This window comes from Sesamum indicum, linkage group LG9, assembly GCF_026168435.1.
Source record: "Sesamum indicum cultivar Baizhima isolate 11 linkage group LG9, ASM2616843v1, whole genome shotgun sequence".
NCBI classification, from domain to species: Eukaryota; Viridiplantae; Streptophyta; class Magnoliopsida; order Lamiales; family Pedaliaceae; genus Sesamum; species Sesamum indicum.
The window spans coordinates 25,845,344-25,861,357 of NC_142665.1; the positions used below are offsets into that span (position 1 = coordinate 25,845,344).

Consider the following 16,014-nt stretch of genomic DNA (forward strand, 5'->3'; position numbering starts at 1 on the left):
ACTCTAATTTGTTATTCTTGTTGTATAAAAATATTTTGCACAGGATGATGTATAAATATGAAACTTCTTGCTCAATAATCGATCTACATGTATTAATGCAATAGAATTTTACATCGTTTCGCTGACCATTGGAATAGCTTGAGCTATCCATTGCACGCTTCCGATTGTAACTCAAAACTCAACGGAGAACTAACGATGAAAAAGCTCTTGGGGTGCTACATCTTTGAGCTATCATGCAGTAATTTTAGTCCATTTGTTCATAGTGTTCATCGTATGCTGGTGCGTCAATCAGGAAAAGCTCTTGTGTTGAGAACTTGAGATCGTCTTCAATAGCGTTAGGTGTTATACGGCAAGCCATTTCCCTCAAGTATGTCGACTTCCAATCGCAACCTTTCGATCTAGTGTCAGCCTGTAGAAATCAAAAAGAAAAGAATGAGAAAAACATGCAATCTCTCTACATACTCGTCCATGAAGGCTGAGGTGTTTAGAGTCTTTATTTGGTTTGCAGTATGTGCTTACTTGAATAACCTCATGTTCCTAAGAGCTGTGTGGGCGTTCAAAAGATTGCTGTAAGAAATTTAAACTCTAAACTAAACACACATTGGCTGGCTCAAAGGATGCACCTTGACAACATTTAAAACCAAATGATAACCTATGTAACTACACATTTCTCTCTCACTTTTCTTACTAAATATAAGTCCATGCTCCTATTTGTTTCCTCTATGTCAATTTTTTTCTCATATCTGAAAATCAAGTAAAGTTTAATGCCATTGCATTTTCCCTTTGTAAACTTTAAAAACCAAAGTCCCCCGATTTCTATTATTAAAGCTCTACGTTCTCACTATTATAATCTAGAAGGAGTGGGAATACAATCTTTTGAGGCCTTAGAGAATACTGCGGATGCAAGTTGGAGAGTTGAAGCCTAAATTGGAGAACAATTCTCCACTGATGTTGCAAATTTATTCTCAGTCATTCTTGTGTTAAGTTCTGTTCCAAGATTTGCTTTTTTAGAAATTTTTTGTTGTCATACATTTGAAATTTTGTACAAATTTACACCACACCATATTTATTCATGTTATTGACAGATAAGTTTGCAAGTGCCCCACAACAAAGTCGCTAGAAAATTGCTATTGTACAAACCACAACTTATTTTACTTGTAAACATCAATAATAAAACAACATATACTAAAATATCGAACGGTCGTCTACATGCCAATTTAATTAATTTATTTTTCAAATAGGTGTATATTTATACTGGCAGATGTTAATATAGTTAATAATGTCTCTTGTTAATTAGCGTCTTCAAAAACTTATAAGACAATTAATAAAAATGTGACATTTTAGCCATTTAATCAACTGAATGATTTTGAAGTACTTTTTATGATTATAAAAGCAATTCATATTTAGTTTCATTACAACAAAAATAAAATATGGTTTTGAAAATCGACACATTTCATATTATGCACTTAGAGAAAAAGAATTATCACATAGATTTTATACTTCATTACTTATATATTTAGAGATACAGATATATAGAGATTTTTTTTTAAAAAAATAAATAAATTGTGCAATCTAATCTCATGCTGATTTTAAAACAAAAGAGTTGATGGAGGAAGAACATTTTTTCATACTAGCAATTGGACAAAATTCATGCATATGCAAGTAAAAAGCTTGTAGTAAATTTCACTATTTTAGAAAACCAAATGCATTTCATAAGACAAAACAAATTTGTGAAATATAAACTATAGTTAATTCCTCAAATGCAAATCATATGATTTCTCATGCATGAGACTATTATAGTTACCAAAACTCCATGTTCTTTAAAATCATTTCAAAATTTTGCAAATTATATATATTGACAAAGAAGTACCAATTACCAAATCTAGGTGGGAAAAGATTAAAATTGGCATGTAGACGACCATCCTATATTTTTATATAGTGCTCCATTATCAAAGTTCACAAATAAAACAGTACATGATTGAACAATAAAGATTTTCCAACAAAATTTTATGTGAAATACCTGCAAAGTCGAAGATGTCAATGACATGAATAAACATGATACTTGTGTATAATTATACAAAATGATAAATAAATGACATCAAAAAATTCCAATGCAAACCCATGAACAAAACCCAACACAACGAACAAACCAAGATAAATTTACAAAAACAAATGGAGGTTCGTTCTTCAATTTAGCACTCAACTCTATACTTGCATCCTCATACTCTAATTTGCCCCAAAAATTGCAATTCCTATCTCTTCCAAATTACAACGATGATAACGTTGAACTTTTCACAGAAACCAGATAGAGATTTAGGTTTTGAAATTTACAAAGTATAAACGCAATGGTTTCACCTTTATCTTGACTTTCAAATATGGCAAAAGAATTGACAGAGAAGAATGAATAGAAAACATAGACTTACTTTTCAGTTAGAAAAATAGAAAGAGAAAAATATAGCCACACCAGCCACCATTAAGCTCTAAATATTGTCAAAATACATACTTGTTGTAGCCCATGTGTGATTCAGTTTAGTATTTAAATTTCCTACTCAATCCTTTTGATTCCACACAATTCTTAAGAATATGAGATTACTTTAGTTCGCACAAAATTGACAAACCAAATTTAGACTCCAACCCTCATCCTTCTAATAAACGAGTGTAGATCACCTATACTCACTCACATGCTTCACTTATACAATCGAATAAATGCATGTTACACATAGTACCGAAAAACGATTTCTCATGTAAGTTGATAGCCTTCTGTAATTGCATGCTATATGTGTTATGACTCGCCGAAAGAAAAAAAAAAAAAAAAGAACAGATATTGCCTTCATATCATATAGTATGCATTAAGACAGAATTGTAAAGAAAGTGAGATATGAAAATTATTGGGTGCCACAGTGCCCGCCTGTGACTGAGATCATTGCTCATAGCGAAAGGCATAAACATGACAAAAGTGCTTTACGACCAAGAAACCTGTCTAGATGCACTTAAAAAAGCATGCTCTGTTGGCCCATCAATTCGGCCAGAATTTTAAACTCAAACTGAAAGACAGCATACAGATGGCCCTTACATATAAAGTTAAGAGATAGGCTGAAATTGATGTTAACAAGGATAATAGTAGGAAATAAAAACTTACTTATGGCTCAGAAAGTGACACATATGTTGATTATTTTGGAACGGAAAGAACGTAAAAAACAGCAGCCAAGTTTCACATGACAATAGCCATCTTGATAGAGAGAAAAATCCATTAATGAAATTAAAGCTCTTAAGTCAAGAGAATGAAATAATATTACTTAAGTTCAATGTTAGGGGAACAGATTTTCTATCTAAACTACCAATCAAACAAATTAAGCACATTCATAAGGTAATTTCTCCAATACTACCAATAAAAATTCTTCTTCAAGATTACATAAATGATGGTTCTAGAGTAAGTCAATGTAATGACTGATAGGGGAGGTAGTTTGCATGTTTTGACTATTCTTGTATCAGTCTAATTATCCTTATTAATAAATGCCTACAAACATATGCGTTAGAAACCTTCACTTCACCATTATCCACCATGCTTATTTTAGCCTACCAACCAAACTTTAATTTTGTTTTTACTTTTATGCTTCTTTGAAGAAACCAAGTAATAAGAATTTCCGAAGACAAATAGAATTAGTACCCGAGCTCGCTTCTTCTCCTCTTCCTTATGTTGTCTAGCATGTTTGTAATCCTCCAGTATTGATATCAACCGCGCCTGCTTGTAAAAATGCAGAATTCTATTAGCCAATTTCTCTTAATCATTAGCAAAGTGTTTTAAAACTGGGAAAAACTTTTAATAGCTCACCCCAAGAAATAGTTTCTGTTTCTCATCCTCCCATGCTAGCGTCTTGCTAATTAGATTGTCAACCATAACTGAAAAGCGCAGCTTGTTACCTACCTCCACGAATACAATCTCACCTAATGCAAGGAAAGACACCAACAGCCCTGAGGCCTACCTGGAATCTTATTAACCATAATTCTGGCTCGCTCTGCACGCTTTAGATTTATGTGTGCGCCCCTTCCAGCACTGTAACGGTTATCATCCTGACATTCAAATAAGAGACGTTAGAAAATGCTAGAAATGGAAACTATTGTACCTGAATATGGAGAAATTACAACTCTCCCTTACGAATCACTGATCTTTAAATAACTAACGTTCCCATAAGGAAATAATGATTAAATCATTGTCATTTTTGGCTTACTTGATTATAATCTTCAAGCCACTTTTCCTCATCACAGGCAGAAAGCCACCTGTCTATCTTATCGATTATGTCTTTGCGGCTCAAAGCTTCATCTTTGGCTTTACATATTTGCGCTTCAACATTAGCCAAAATCTCACATGGATCCACCAAACCTGCAGAGAATCAAGTTCCCAGCATCTAACTTGACTAAGAATCAACAAGACACGAGATGGGGACACCCGTACACAAAAGTACATCTCTTGTAGTCAAGATTAGTTACCAGAGTCTATCAAAGCATTGGTTTTATCAGCAGCGGTGCTTGGATCAGGTTGAATATGAGTTCTACGGCATATAATCTCTAACTCTCACCTCTTCTTCATAACAAGTTCCTTCAACCTGCTTGCTTCATTTTTGTGAGCCTCTCGACCTCTGCTGATACCTGTCGGAGTTAACACTACAGATTGGTCAACTACTCATATGGGAAGGGAGCAGTACAGTTAGGGATTTTATGTTGCCGCTGTAACCGTTCAATCACCTCTAATGAAAGAGCGTCTTGGTTGCACAATTTCTGATTCCGAGGAACCAAGAACAGAAGTAATTCTCAAGAAGCAGACCTTGTCTTCCTTTGGTGTATCCATCAAGTTCCATAGTTCAAATAGGGATCCAGCTACATCTTTAAGCTGCAACCACCATAGTTTTCAATGAACAAGTAAATGAAAAATAAACATAAGATTATCGAGATGCACAATACCTTTTGTAGACGAAATTTTCTTTCTGTTTTCAACCCCAGGATAGCCTGATCAAGCCCCTCTAATGTGCTGTTACTGATATTTGTCACAAGTTCCATGCATGATCCATGCAAGCTTGGATGGACATCACTCACTGTTTTGCCAAAATCCAAGCTTAGGACACTGGTCAAAGTATGCACTTCATTCACATAATCCAAAACTTTTTGGAGGATTTCAGACTACAAACCAAATCCACGGCCTGCACACTTGCCACCAGTTTAAGAAAAGAACACAATCACCAAATATTCATATAAGACCTAGAAGCATTAGGTCATCAATAAGAGAGAAGGCTAGCAAACATGTCTATATAATCAAGTACATAGAAAACAAGACCTCGATGACCATGAAAAATCACAGGGGGAGGACTGAAATTCTTCAACCATAAAATCATTTCGAGAGCTATATATAATCTAACAAATTTGCCAAGAGCCAACTTCGTCCACAATCAATGGCAGTTGGCCCATAGAACATGGTTTTAGTGCTAGCGTAACCATTGATTAGCATTAAGAACAAGTGAAATTGGCAAAACGTCACATACATGACTGAAAGAACAAGTGCAAAATGTACAATTCAATTGTAAATTGGCTTTCAGATTTCACACATTATGAATTAGATACATATGATAAGCTTTAAGAATGATTGAAAAATATAAAGTAAGGCAATTAGTCACCTGGGGATACAATGAAAGTGCCATCTTCTTCATTTTTCCCAGAGGTTCTAGAGGCAATGGAGCCTGACAATAGAAAACACAAGAATACTTCCTTCATTTTTGTAATATAACCACAAGGCACAAGCAATATCATATTTAATTCACCGCAACCAAAAAGACAAAAAAGAACCATATCTAATTCACAACAATTTGTCGACACAAAGTTTTCTTTAACCAAAGATGAAAATAATAGAAAAAACACATCCATGAAAACAGGGAAATGAAAAGCAGAAACGACAGTGTGAGTGAACATCCTTTCAAAGGAAAATTAGAGATAATGGCGTAAAGTCTTGTAAACAACATCAATTCGTTTGTGGATATTTACAAGATTTAACGTCTCCACAAGAAAACATGGGGGGAAAAAAAACTAAACAAAAAAAGGGAACCGGTTATTTCATCAGACCAAGAAACCATGCAGCACAATGTACTCGCAATTGCAAACCCTACATAACAGAACTAAAACCAAGAAAGTGGGTTCATATTCGGGACATCCCTGAAAAGCAAGACGCGAGTAATACAAGGAATTAAAAGCCAAAGAATGGTGGAATCTGCACGCAAAACTTCAAGAAAAAATTCAAAACCACAAGGGTTGCACACGCGGTTACCGGAACATTTTCAGGAAACCCAAGAAAAACACCAGCCACATGTATACCTGAATCTTCATCTTCTTTGTTCATATCCTTTTATCCCTTCAGAACCTTGATCTTTCATTGAGATGATTTCCAGTTGAATTCTGTCAAGAAGCAAGAAGAGTGGGAAAAATTTCTGTAAAATCTTGTATTTCATTGAAGAAAAACGCAGGGCTCTGAGTACATATATACAAGAGTCTAAAAACGGCTAGGTGAAGGTGCTAATTTAGTAAAGAAAGCGCACGAACAATTACAGCAACTTTATTTCCAAGATTTAACATCTCCTCGAGAAAACATGGGGGAAAAAAAATATAAACAAAAAAAGGGAACCGTTATATCAAATCGTATATAAAAATAATAACGTTGGTTAATTAGATTATTAAATTTGTTAGATATAGATATTACTATAGCTAATTTACATAATTTCATCGAAACAATTAACCAAATACGCAATTTTATGTATAATTGTTTAATTAAATTATATAATAGTGAGAAATTGATAGAAAATTCATAGAAATAATCCAAAAAGTATATCTAAAAAATATTATGCTATTAAAGAGGGAAAATAAAGTTTTTAATGATAACCTAATTTAGGAATTTTATTAAAAATGATAGTTATAAATATATAAGGAGTTTGGTTAAATGAATTTCTATTAATTATTTGATAAATTATAAATATTTTTATAAAGCCTAAAGTGTCTAGTTATTAAGAAGAACTAGAACGAAAATTTATATTTCGATAGAAATAAAATATTGAAGAATTATTTGGAATTGTGGGAATAATATTTAATATTTTATATAAAAGAAATTACGATATTGTCGACATATTAATTGTATGTGGTATAACTCAGTATAGGATACGGGGATAAGGTGAAAGAACTGACAATCATCAATTGAGTAGATAAAAGTGTTGTAAAATTGAAGTAAGTAAATAATTAGTATTATCTATATATGTTTTCTTTATTTATGGTATTACTGTTATATAAATTTGTAGTTCATGCTGACGTTGATTTATTTAAAAAAATATATAAATAATGAATAATTTAATTTGATCGACGATAGAGCTTCTTAAAAGCATTTGATGAATTCACATAAATGGTGTCATTGTTGAAAACATCTTTACATATATATACATATATATATTATGTCTAGAAAGTGGAGTGTGAATAAAGTAGCATCTCATAATTTGTTGAAAAGAGACTAGACAAGGCACTCACCTACATAACCTAGAATTCAAAGAAGGTTTGCTTACCCATAGGATGCATGACCAATTCATGGAATTAGTTGGAGTTTCTTCAAGTATGCAGTAAATAGTCAAACCAAATTAATTCACCGACTGCCCTCACAGGATTCATCACAGCCCAACAACTCACTTCATTTATTTCAATGTATTTTTGGTTTTATTTGAGGATTGAGACTTGAATAACAATTAATAAATAAAATACTATACTAATGCTCAAGAAAAAGGGAAACCTCAGTCTCACTCTTTTCACTCTATTCTTATTTTTACCACCGACGCATACAAACATATCTCATGATGTCAACTTGTTTGACTTTTATATTTAAGGAAACTTCCCTTTTTCTCCCTTCATTTCATCTACCAAAACAACTTTTACTTTTTCTATTCTTTTAGGCGATATTATATGGCTATCTATCTATATTTGCTCATCTTTCTTGCAATTCCAAATATTCTTCTTGTTCAGCTTATGCGGTTCTTATATTTTCCCAACATAAAAGGTTGTCTCTTTAATAATTGGACAAGTGGACGAAATAAGAAGAAAAAGAAAAGCAAAAGAATTAAGAAATTGCAGCTGACAAATAAACAACAATAAAAAGAAAGTCTAAATCTAGAAACAGAAGCTGGTGGGATCATTTGAACTTGTTGGAGTGGCCTTGTTCCCTGTATCAATATCCATTTACATGTGCAATTAGTAGGAATAATTTTCTTTTAACACCTAACTTAAACTGCAATATAATGAAGGGAAAAAAAATTAATACCAACCTCAGTGGGGCATCAAGTTTGCCCTTCTCTGCTCCCCACCCTACAGAATACAAATATTATGGCTGTTAAAATAATTCGAAAAGACAAAATAAAATGACCCCACTGTTTTCTGACACGGACACAATTCCTTCCGCGGCTTTATCTCTGCAGATGAAATAGTACACGAAACTGAGCATAAAATAGCACTACGCGGTGAGAGACAGCTTAAATAAATTCTCCAATACTTTATCTCGACATCCTCATAATTTTGTTTCTTTTCTACTGAAATGGCAAATTCATGATTTTTCCCTTTTTTCTTGATATACTTTAGCGGCTCTTCTTCTGTTTTTAAATAACCACTGATCTGCTTTCTCCAGAAAGGATTTTTGGTGGTGGGAATCTCTTGAACTACGTGGGGTTTCAATCTTTAGCTTCAGAAACAGAATTATATATTTAAATCCAGTGATCTCAGTGCATGTATTTTCTTATACGGCACTCTGTAAATAAACGTGGGCTGCGTGAAATTTGTCGTTTCATCTGTTTAGCTGAGGCGAATTTCTTGTGAGGTCACTTTTGCTCTGGTGTTTGATTGAAATATGTGAGCGAGTGACAAAGTTTTGACCTTGCCACTGTTTCAACTTTCAATAGATGTCAGTGCTTATTTATTAGAGTTGGGAGAGGGGAAAAGAGTGATATATTGAGAAATGGGATCTGGTAACGGGTTTTACTCAGGAGCAGAGTTTAGTTTGGACCCCAAATGGTTGGTCGATCCGAAGCTTCTTTTTGTTGGGCCAAAGATTGGAGAAGGAGCGCATGCCAAAGTGTACGAGGGAAAGTAAGTTGACTTTTTATTCTTCTGTCTGAATCTTGAACTTTGAAGTGAGATGGTTTATAATTCTGAAAAGATAGGAAATGAAGAGTAGAAAACCATCTCATATATTTTGGAATAGTTCTGACATTTCAGTCTTGGCTTCATAATGTGTTGGGAAAGAGCAATTATTAGATAATAATGATTTTCTGATGCACAAGACGTCGTCTCTCTCGTAAAAGTAACCTGTCTTTAATATACCAGTAAAAGCTGTGTGTTTGTGGTATAATGACATCTCTCTCTTTGTATATTAGAAATGTTTTGGCACCCTTGAAAGACTAGAACAAATGTGCTCAGTAGCATAGTTGTTTCACTTTTTTCTGATTGTGAAGAATTAGCTCACCTGTTATTATTGACTGTGTTTCAGATACAAAAACCAGAATGTTGCTATCAAAATTGTCCAGAGAGGAGAGACACCTGAAGAGATTGCCAAGAGGGAGGCTAGATTTGGAAGAGAAGTTGCAATGCTTTCCAGAGTCCAACACAAGAACTTAGTTAAGGTTGTGCATTTATTAAAAGTTGATTATCTCCTATTGTAATAATGAGTTATGACTTCAAATTAAGCATGCCCGTGTCTGTTGTAACTTGTTGAACGAGTATGCATATAGCTAACGAGATTCATGATATTTTGGCAAGAATCTGTTTGCACTGTCTTAGTGATGCTTCTTTCTCTACAGTTCATTGGAGCTTGCAAGGAACCTGTGATGGTTATAGTAACTGAGCTTCTGCTTGGTGGGACATTGCGGAAATTCTTGGTTAACTTGCGGCCAAGGTGCTTGGATATGCGGGTCGCTATTGGATTTGCGCTTGACATAGCTCGAGCAATGGAATGTTTGCACTCGCATGGAATTATTCATCGTGACCTGAAACCTGGTAATGGTTTATGGTTGCGTTTGAGTTGTTAGGCTTCTTACCTGGCAAGGAAATATGTGATAAGCAATAAGCAGTGTTGCATAATTATGTGGGAATTTGTCCTTTCTCTTGAGATTTGTATAGATTTTGCTTTTGAACTTGGAAATAGTTGCTCTATGTTGAGCTCATAACTTGTGTTTTCCCATTGGAATCTGCAATGAAGATACTGATGAGCGTTGCACCTCTTTTGCATAGTCCCAGTGTTTTCTTTTAGAGCTTTACTTAATAGTTGTGTTAATATATCTATGATTTTTTCTCGGCCAGAAAACTTGCTCTTGACAGAAGACCATAAAACCGTCAAACTTGCGGATTTTGGTTTAGCAAGAGAAGAGTCATTGACAGAGATGATGACTGCTGAGACTGGAACTTATCGCTGGATGGCCCCAGAGGTAACTCTGCAAATCTTTTCCCTTCTGATATTTTCATTTGTTCATTTGATATTCTGTCTGATATTCTGGTTGCAGCTCTACAGCACAGTCACACTGAGACGTGGAGAAAAGAAGCATTATACCCATAAGGTGGATGCTTATAGTTTTGCCATTGTCCTGTGGGAGCTCATACATAATAAGTTGCCGTTCGAGGGCATGTCGAATCTGCAGGCAGCCTATGCCGCTGCTTTTAAAGTAACTCCCTTCACTATCCTTCAAATTCCTTGCACATGTCTTCCAACTTTTGTACTTTGAAGGAAATTTCATTCATCATATAACTTTTTACATAAACCAGTTAGGATAATAACCTTACTTGTGTTTGCTGCTATTCTATATGTCATGTTCCTTCCTTATCAGAATGTAAGGCCAAGTGCCGACGACCTTCCGGAGGATCTGGCCTCAATAGTGACCTTATGTTGGAAAGAGGACCCCAATGTTCGGCCCAACTTCACTCAGATAATACAGATGCTCCTGCATTATCTGTCAACAATTTCACCACATGAACCGGTCGTGCCACACAGAACTTTCGCTTCTGACCGTAACGCTGTCTTTCCACCGGAGTCTCCAGGAACCCGTTCGCTGATGGCCAAGAGGAATGACAGCAGCGACATGCCCAAAACGCCAATGGAAGATGAGGGGAGAGGATTTTTCTCCTGCTGTTAAGGGATGCTACTAATCTCTAGACGACAATGCTAACCTCCTACAAGGCAGTTGAAAAATTCAACTATCTTGTAGGAGGGTGGTGCTGAAGCAGTCTTACTTGAAATAGATGAGTTTCTGCTGCAGAATCCTCCCTCTTCATCCCTTTTAACTTGCGTTCTGCCTGACTCACCAACCGCAAGGGCTTGTACATTATGGAGTTTGGGTTGCTGTGATGTGTTAGTGTTGTAGTAGAATAAGGTCCATCCCAAGGCCTTTGCTCTGTTAATATGTTACAATCCAATTACTACTACCCCCACCCCAGACATATTCTGCTATATTATAATTCCAATCAAAATGCGCGGTTTTTGCATCTGCTGGATTTTCTATTTCTATAGCTCTCTTATTTCGCAAGATTTATGAATTACACATAAAACCGTGATTTTGCCATATTTCATATGCTCAACAGTTTTGAATAATTTCAGGGTATTAACAGAATAGCAAGTAAAAAAATGAGAAGAATATTAGCCTCATCTTCCCATACTATTACTAATAGTTATCAACAAATACTTGATGCGTGTACACAATTTATTTTTTTTAATATATTTATTTAATTATATGAAAGAAAAAGAATAAAAATAAGGGACTGATCAATATTGATAAATTTTTAAATAATTTTTGCAAACTTTTAAATAAGAATATTATTGATAGAAAAATATAAAGAGGGATTAATTTGTGTAATAATAAGTTTGTTTGAGGATGTTTCATCAACATACATTTTGTTTAATTAAAAGTTTGTTATCAATAGATAATCACACTCTCCTTCTTTAAGATTTGACGTAATTATATTTAAACTTTACTTTTTAGTACTTCGGATCTTTGCTCCATCTAACAAATATGTTCCTTCATTAGCAAATTTAGAAAATATTAGATCTGATTTTTTTCAAATAATAAGAATTTTATATGTAATTATACATAATCTTAAAAAAAGAGAATGTAAGTATTCTTAAACAGTATGGATACGTTTGATATGGCAAAACTGGTTTTCAAATCATGGAGACCAGAATTGGTAAATTATTGCATATGAAATGGCCAAGAAAAGTTTGTTCCCGGGGCGAAATGGTTTATTCAAACTAGATGCGACCCAATTTACAATTAAGATAAAGTACAGGGGAGAAAGTGTAATAAACAGAACTGGTAAAACCCTTGACAATCCTCCCATCATAAACCTTCAGTTCGATTCCGGTCAGTTTGAATTCCCCGAAAATATAGTAAAAATGTTCTCTGCTTGCTCTAGAAACCTGCAAAGGCAATCCCTCAGAACGCTCTCATTCCTGCTCCTCAATCAAAGGTAAGTTTTTCCATTTGTTTTGCACCTTTTTTTGGAAGAATAGTGGGTGTGCACCGCAATTGCAACTAATTTATTGTTCAGGAATGCGATGCCTGCAAGAATCAGCAATCACGCGGAATTGATTTCTGGCATTAGCAATATGAGTTTGCCCAGTCCTGATGTTCCTTCAGCAAAAATGTGGAGTGCTTCTAATGGAGCTCGGGGTTTTTCGGCGAAGAGCATGAGAAGTAAAGTGGAGAAGCGGATGCAGAGGGAGTCCGGCAAAACCCTAAGGGAAATTCGAAGGGCTAAAAAGTTGAGGAAGAAATTGATGACTGATGAAGAACGCCTAATCTACAATCTCAGAAGAGTATGCTGCTAATTTTACTAGTTATTGGGATTTTTGTTGCTTGCAATTGTTTGTCTAAATATTATCCCTTAATTTCTTCGATTCAATGTCTTACTTCATTACCCATTGCAGTGATAGTTTGCTCCCCTTCTGTTGAAATTTTAGTCGTTTCCCCTTTTGGTTGTACTCTTTGCCTTCCCATGAATTTTTCTCTGGTTCACAAATATATATTGCTGATTGTTTTAATATTTGGGAATGTTAAATGCTCTCGTTTCCACTCGTTCTTGTTATGTTACTACATTTTCACCACCTTAATAATAAATATTTTGAACTTTTGCTTCTGTTGACTAGTGCAGGCAAAGAAAAAGGTTGCTTTGCTTCTTCAGAAGCTGAAAAAGTATGAGTTGCCAGAGCTTCCGCCTCCTCGTCATGACCCAGAGCTGTTGACTCCAGAGCAGTTACAGGCATACAAGAAGATTGGCTTCAGGAATAAAAACTATGTTCCTGTTGGTGTTCGTGGAGTCTTTGGAGGGGTTGTTCAAAACATGCACCTTCATTGGAAGTTCCATGAAACAGTGCAAGTTTGTTGTGATAATTTCCCCAAGGAAAAAATTAAGGAGATGGCAACAATGTTGGCGAGGTTGAGTGGTGGAATTGTGGTCAACGTACACAATGTGAAAACTATTATCATGTTCCGTGGCAGAAATTATCGCCAACCAAAGAATTTGATACCTATCAACACCCTTACCAAAAGGAAGGTTGTGTATGATCTTCCCTCCTCTGTTTGTTTTGCACAATTGTTGTATAACTGTTGAGTCTTAACTTGCCCAGCATAATTCTTACCTAAGAGGGGAGTGAATATTAACGTGGCCATGCTAGAGGCCTAATTCAACTCTTCTGCAACCTTGTGTAATTTCCTGTTAATTAAATGTTCAACCACAATCATTGCTGTCTTTAAAATGCAGGCACTATTCAAGGCTCGATTTGAACAAGCTCTTGAATCCCAGAAACTTAACATAAAGAAAACAGAACAAGAGCTCCGCAGGAAGGGGATAAATCCTGATGATCCAGTTGCCATGGCGAGCATCCAGAGAGTGGCCTCCACATTTTTCAATGCTATTGACAAGAGAGAAGGAAGTCCCTATGTCTTTCGGGAGGACAAAACAACACAAGTGGAATCTGAGGGCCTTAGACATCCTCCAGATGCTGGAGATGACAGTGACCAGGAGGAGCTTGATCGCTTCATTGCTGAGATAGAAGATGCTGCTGATAAAGAATGGGCTGCAGAGGAAGCAGCAGAAAAAGAAGAACTTGGCCGTATTAGATATTGGAATAGAGAAGATTTTGGTGGCAGATACCGAAGATCTGAAGGGATTAGAAGTGAGGATTCAGATGATGAAAATAGGGGAAGGATGAGAAACTGGAAACAGATGCATGGGAGGACAGTTGCTGACAGCGATGGCGGAGATGGAATTGTTTCTGACCTGGATGATGAATGGGACTCCAATGATATTGAAGAAGTGGATCATGGGAGTGATGGTGATGACTCTGAGGAAGTTGTTGGTAAATTTGCTGCAAGTAAACGGGAGAGGTGGCAGCATCATAAAAATGGTAGACCCAACAGCAACGGTTTCAAGGGAAATGAAATTGACTTCAACAGTAGGAAGAGAAATAATACCGTTTCAAAAGATGTATTGAGTGACCTGGAAGATGTAGCTTCAGAATCAGAGGGGGAAGGACAAAACATGAGAGATTTTAGGGGTTCAATTTACAATTACAGGAGCAGTACTGATGACGAGGACTATGAGCAATTGCAGGGACAGAAGAGAAGTAATTCCAAGAGAGGTTCAAATAGAGGTACTGCAGTGGAGTTTGAGAGGAATTCTACGTACGATGACTTGTTCAGTGAACCAGAGGAATCAGATGCCACATCAGGAGAAGAATGTGATAATCACAGCAGCAATGGTGAAGGCAGAAGATAAGAAAGAAAATACTGAAAAATGTTGAAAATTCTGAAAGGATGAAAATCTCGGGATGTTGGAAAAAAATTGGAGCTAGTTCAGTTTATAGACTATGCTCTGGCTTAAATATCAACATACAGTCTAAACTAGTCTCATCTGCAGTTGCGAGAGAATATATCTGGAGAAAATCACCAACTGCTTGGAGGTCCAACTTCTGACAGACAAAAGAGAAAACGAGACTTCTCAATTTTGTGTGACACGAATAGCTGAAGCTCACATTCAAGGGCATTGGCGAATTCCCTTTCTGAAGGGGACATATATTGTACTGTTATCAGTCCATCTTAGGCTTCCTGCAAAGCAGAAAATCTGTGTGCACAAAATGTTAGAAAATACGGACAAGTTTGCCATCTCCAAGATTCCCTCCAAACGCACTTGGCATGTTAGAGAGGCATCCCTGTGGCTGAAAGATTGTAGCCATATCAAGGTACCTGTTACTGATGCCTCTGGACAATAATTAATTCAAACACAGTGTTATAGTTCAGATATTCTCCACTCATTATTTTGTCAATTTATTTATACTGCACTGTATATCATGATTTCAAGTATGCATGCCATTGTGATTTTGTCAATTGAGACTCTGAGCAGTAAGTTCTAGAGGGTTTTTTGGTTAAGTCCATAAATTCCATAAAACATATTATGTCGATATATTTGATTGCGAGTGTTCTCAAGATGTTGGTGAACTCCCTTATAACATTATCTTCTGAAATTTGGCTCCGTTTTCTATTTTTAAACGCCGTCATCCTAGACACAATATAAGGGCATTTTTATAAATTAACCGCCAGAAAAGGACCAAAATCTTAAAAAAAAAAAAAAAAAAAAAGAGGGGCATGCCCGCCCTCAAGTGCGCTCCACTTTCAGGGAGGTTCGCACAGTGTTTTTGACATTATGGAAGATTGTTTATTTATTTTAAAAATACAATAGAGCTTTTAACTATTTTCGAAAAACAAGTATTTCGTCATATTAAAACGAAGTTTGTCAGAACATATCAAAACATGCTTCAAACATCTCTTTGCGTTCTCCTCTACTTTGCTAGATTCTGCCAATTGTTGAAAAATGCAAACCAGCAAAAATACCCTTTGCCCGATAGGAACACCCTGAAGGAAAATACGTTTTCTGGCGAACCATCTGCAGAAAATTTGTTTAATGTAGTGG

General features: G+C 35.6%; 2 protein-coding genes and 1 pseudogene across 5 annotated transcripts; 2 read left to right on the top strand and 1 right to left on the bottom strand.

The window, feature by feature from the left end:
• Window positions 1-4: 4 nt before the first annotated feature.
• Window positions 5-6,382, bottom strand: LOC105179880 (65-kDa microtubule-associated protein 6-like; annotated as a pseudogene). Its single transcript, XR_016067373.1, has 11 exons — window positions 6,311-6,382; window positions 6,117-6,198; window positions 5,667-5,729; window positions 4,960-5,090; window positions 4,823-4,888; window positions 4,489-4,647; window positions 4,230-4,381; window positions 3,984-4,071; window positions 3,833-3,900; window positions 3,668-3,742; window positions 5-409 (listed from the first exon to the last, which is right to left on the bottom strand). The product of XR_016067373.1 is annotated as a 65-kDa microtubule-associated protein 6-like (transcript).
• Window positions 6,383-8,513: 2,131 nt separating this feature from the next.
• LOC105179855 (serine/threonine-protein kinase STY13) lies at window positions 8,514-11,535 on the top strand. 2 transcript variants are annotated; one of them, XM_011103492.3, is made up of 6 exons: window positions 8,515-9,150; window positions 9,551-9,683; window positions 9,861-10,056; window positions 10,360-10,484; window positions 10,560-10,718; window positions 10,881-11,535. In XM_011103492.3, exons 1-6 carry the CDS (start codon window positions 9,020-9,022, stop codon window positions 11,184-11,186), a joined length of 1,050 nt encoding a protein of 349 aa, XP_011101794.1. In that variant the 5' UTR covers window positions 8,515-9,019; the 3' UTR covers window positions 11,187-11,535. The 2 variants fall into 2 exon arrangements, with proteins under 2 accessions (XP_020547124.1, XP_011101794.1); XM_020691465.2 differs by having other exon boundaries at window positions 8,514-9,150; window positions 10,360-10,718.
• An 801-nt stretch (window positions 11,536-12,336) lies between these two features.
• LOC105179856 (RNA-binding CRS1 / YhbY (CRM) domain protein) lies at window positions 12,337-15,431 on the top strand. Of its 2 annotated transcripts, XM_088885418.1 has the most exons (4): window positions 12,337-12,513; window positions 12,595-12,862; window positions 13,198-13,599; window positions 13,807-15,343. In XM_088885418.1, exons 1-4 carry the CDS (start codon window positions 12,440-12,442, stop codon window positions 14,821-14,823), a joined length of 1,761 nt encoding a protein of 586 aa, XP_088741544.1. In that variant the 5' UTR covers window positions 12,337-12,439; the 3' UTR covers window positions 14,824-15,343. The 2 variants fall into 2 exon arrangements, with proteins under 2 accessions (XP_088741544.1, XP_011101796.1); XM_011103494.3 differs by lacking the exon at window positions 12,337-12,513 and having other exon boundaries at window positions 12,721-12,862; window positions 13,193-13,599; window positions 13,807-15,431.
• The last annotated feature ends 583 nt before the right edge of the window (window positions 15,432-16,014 follow it).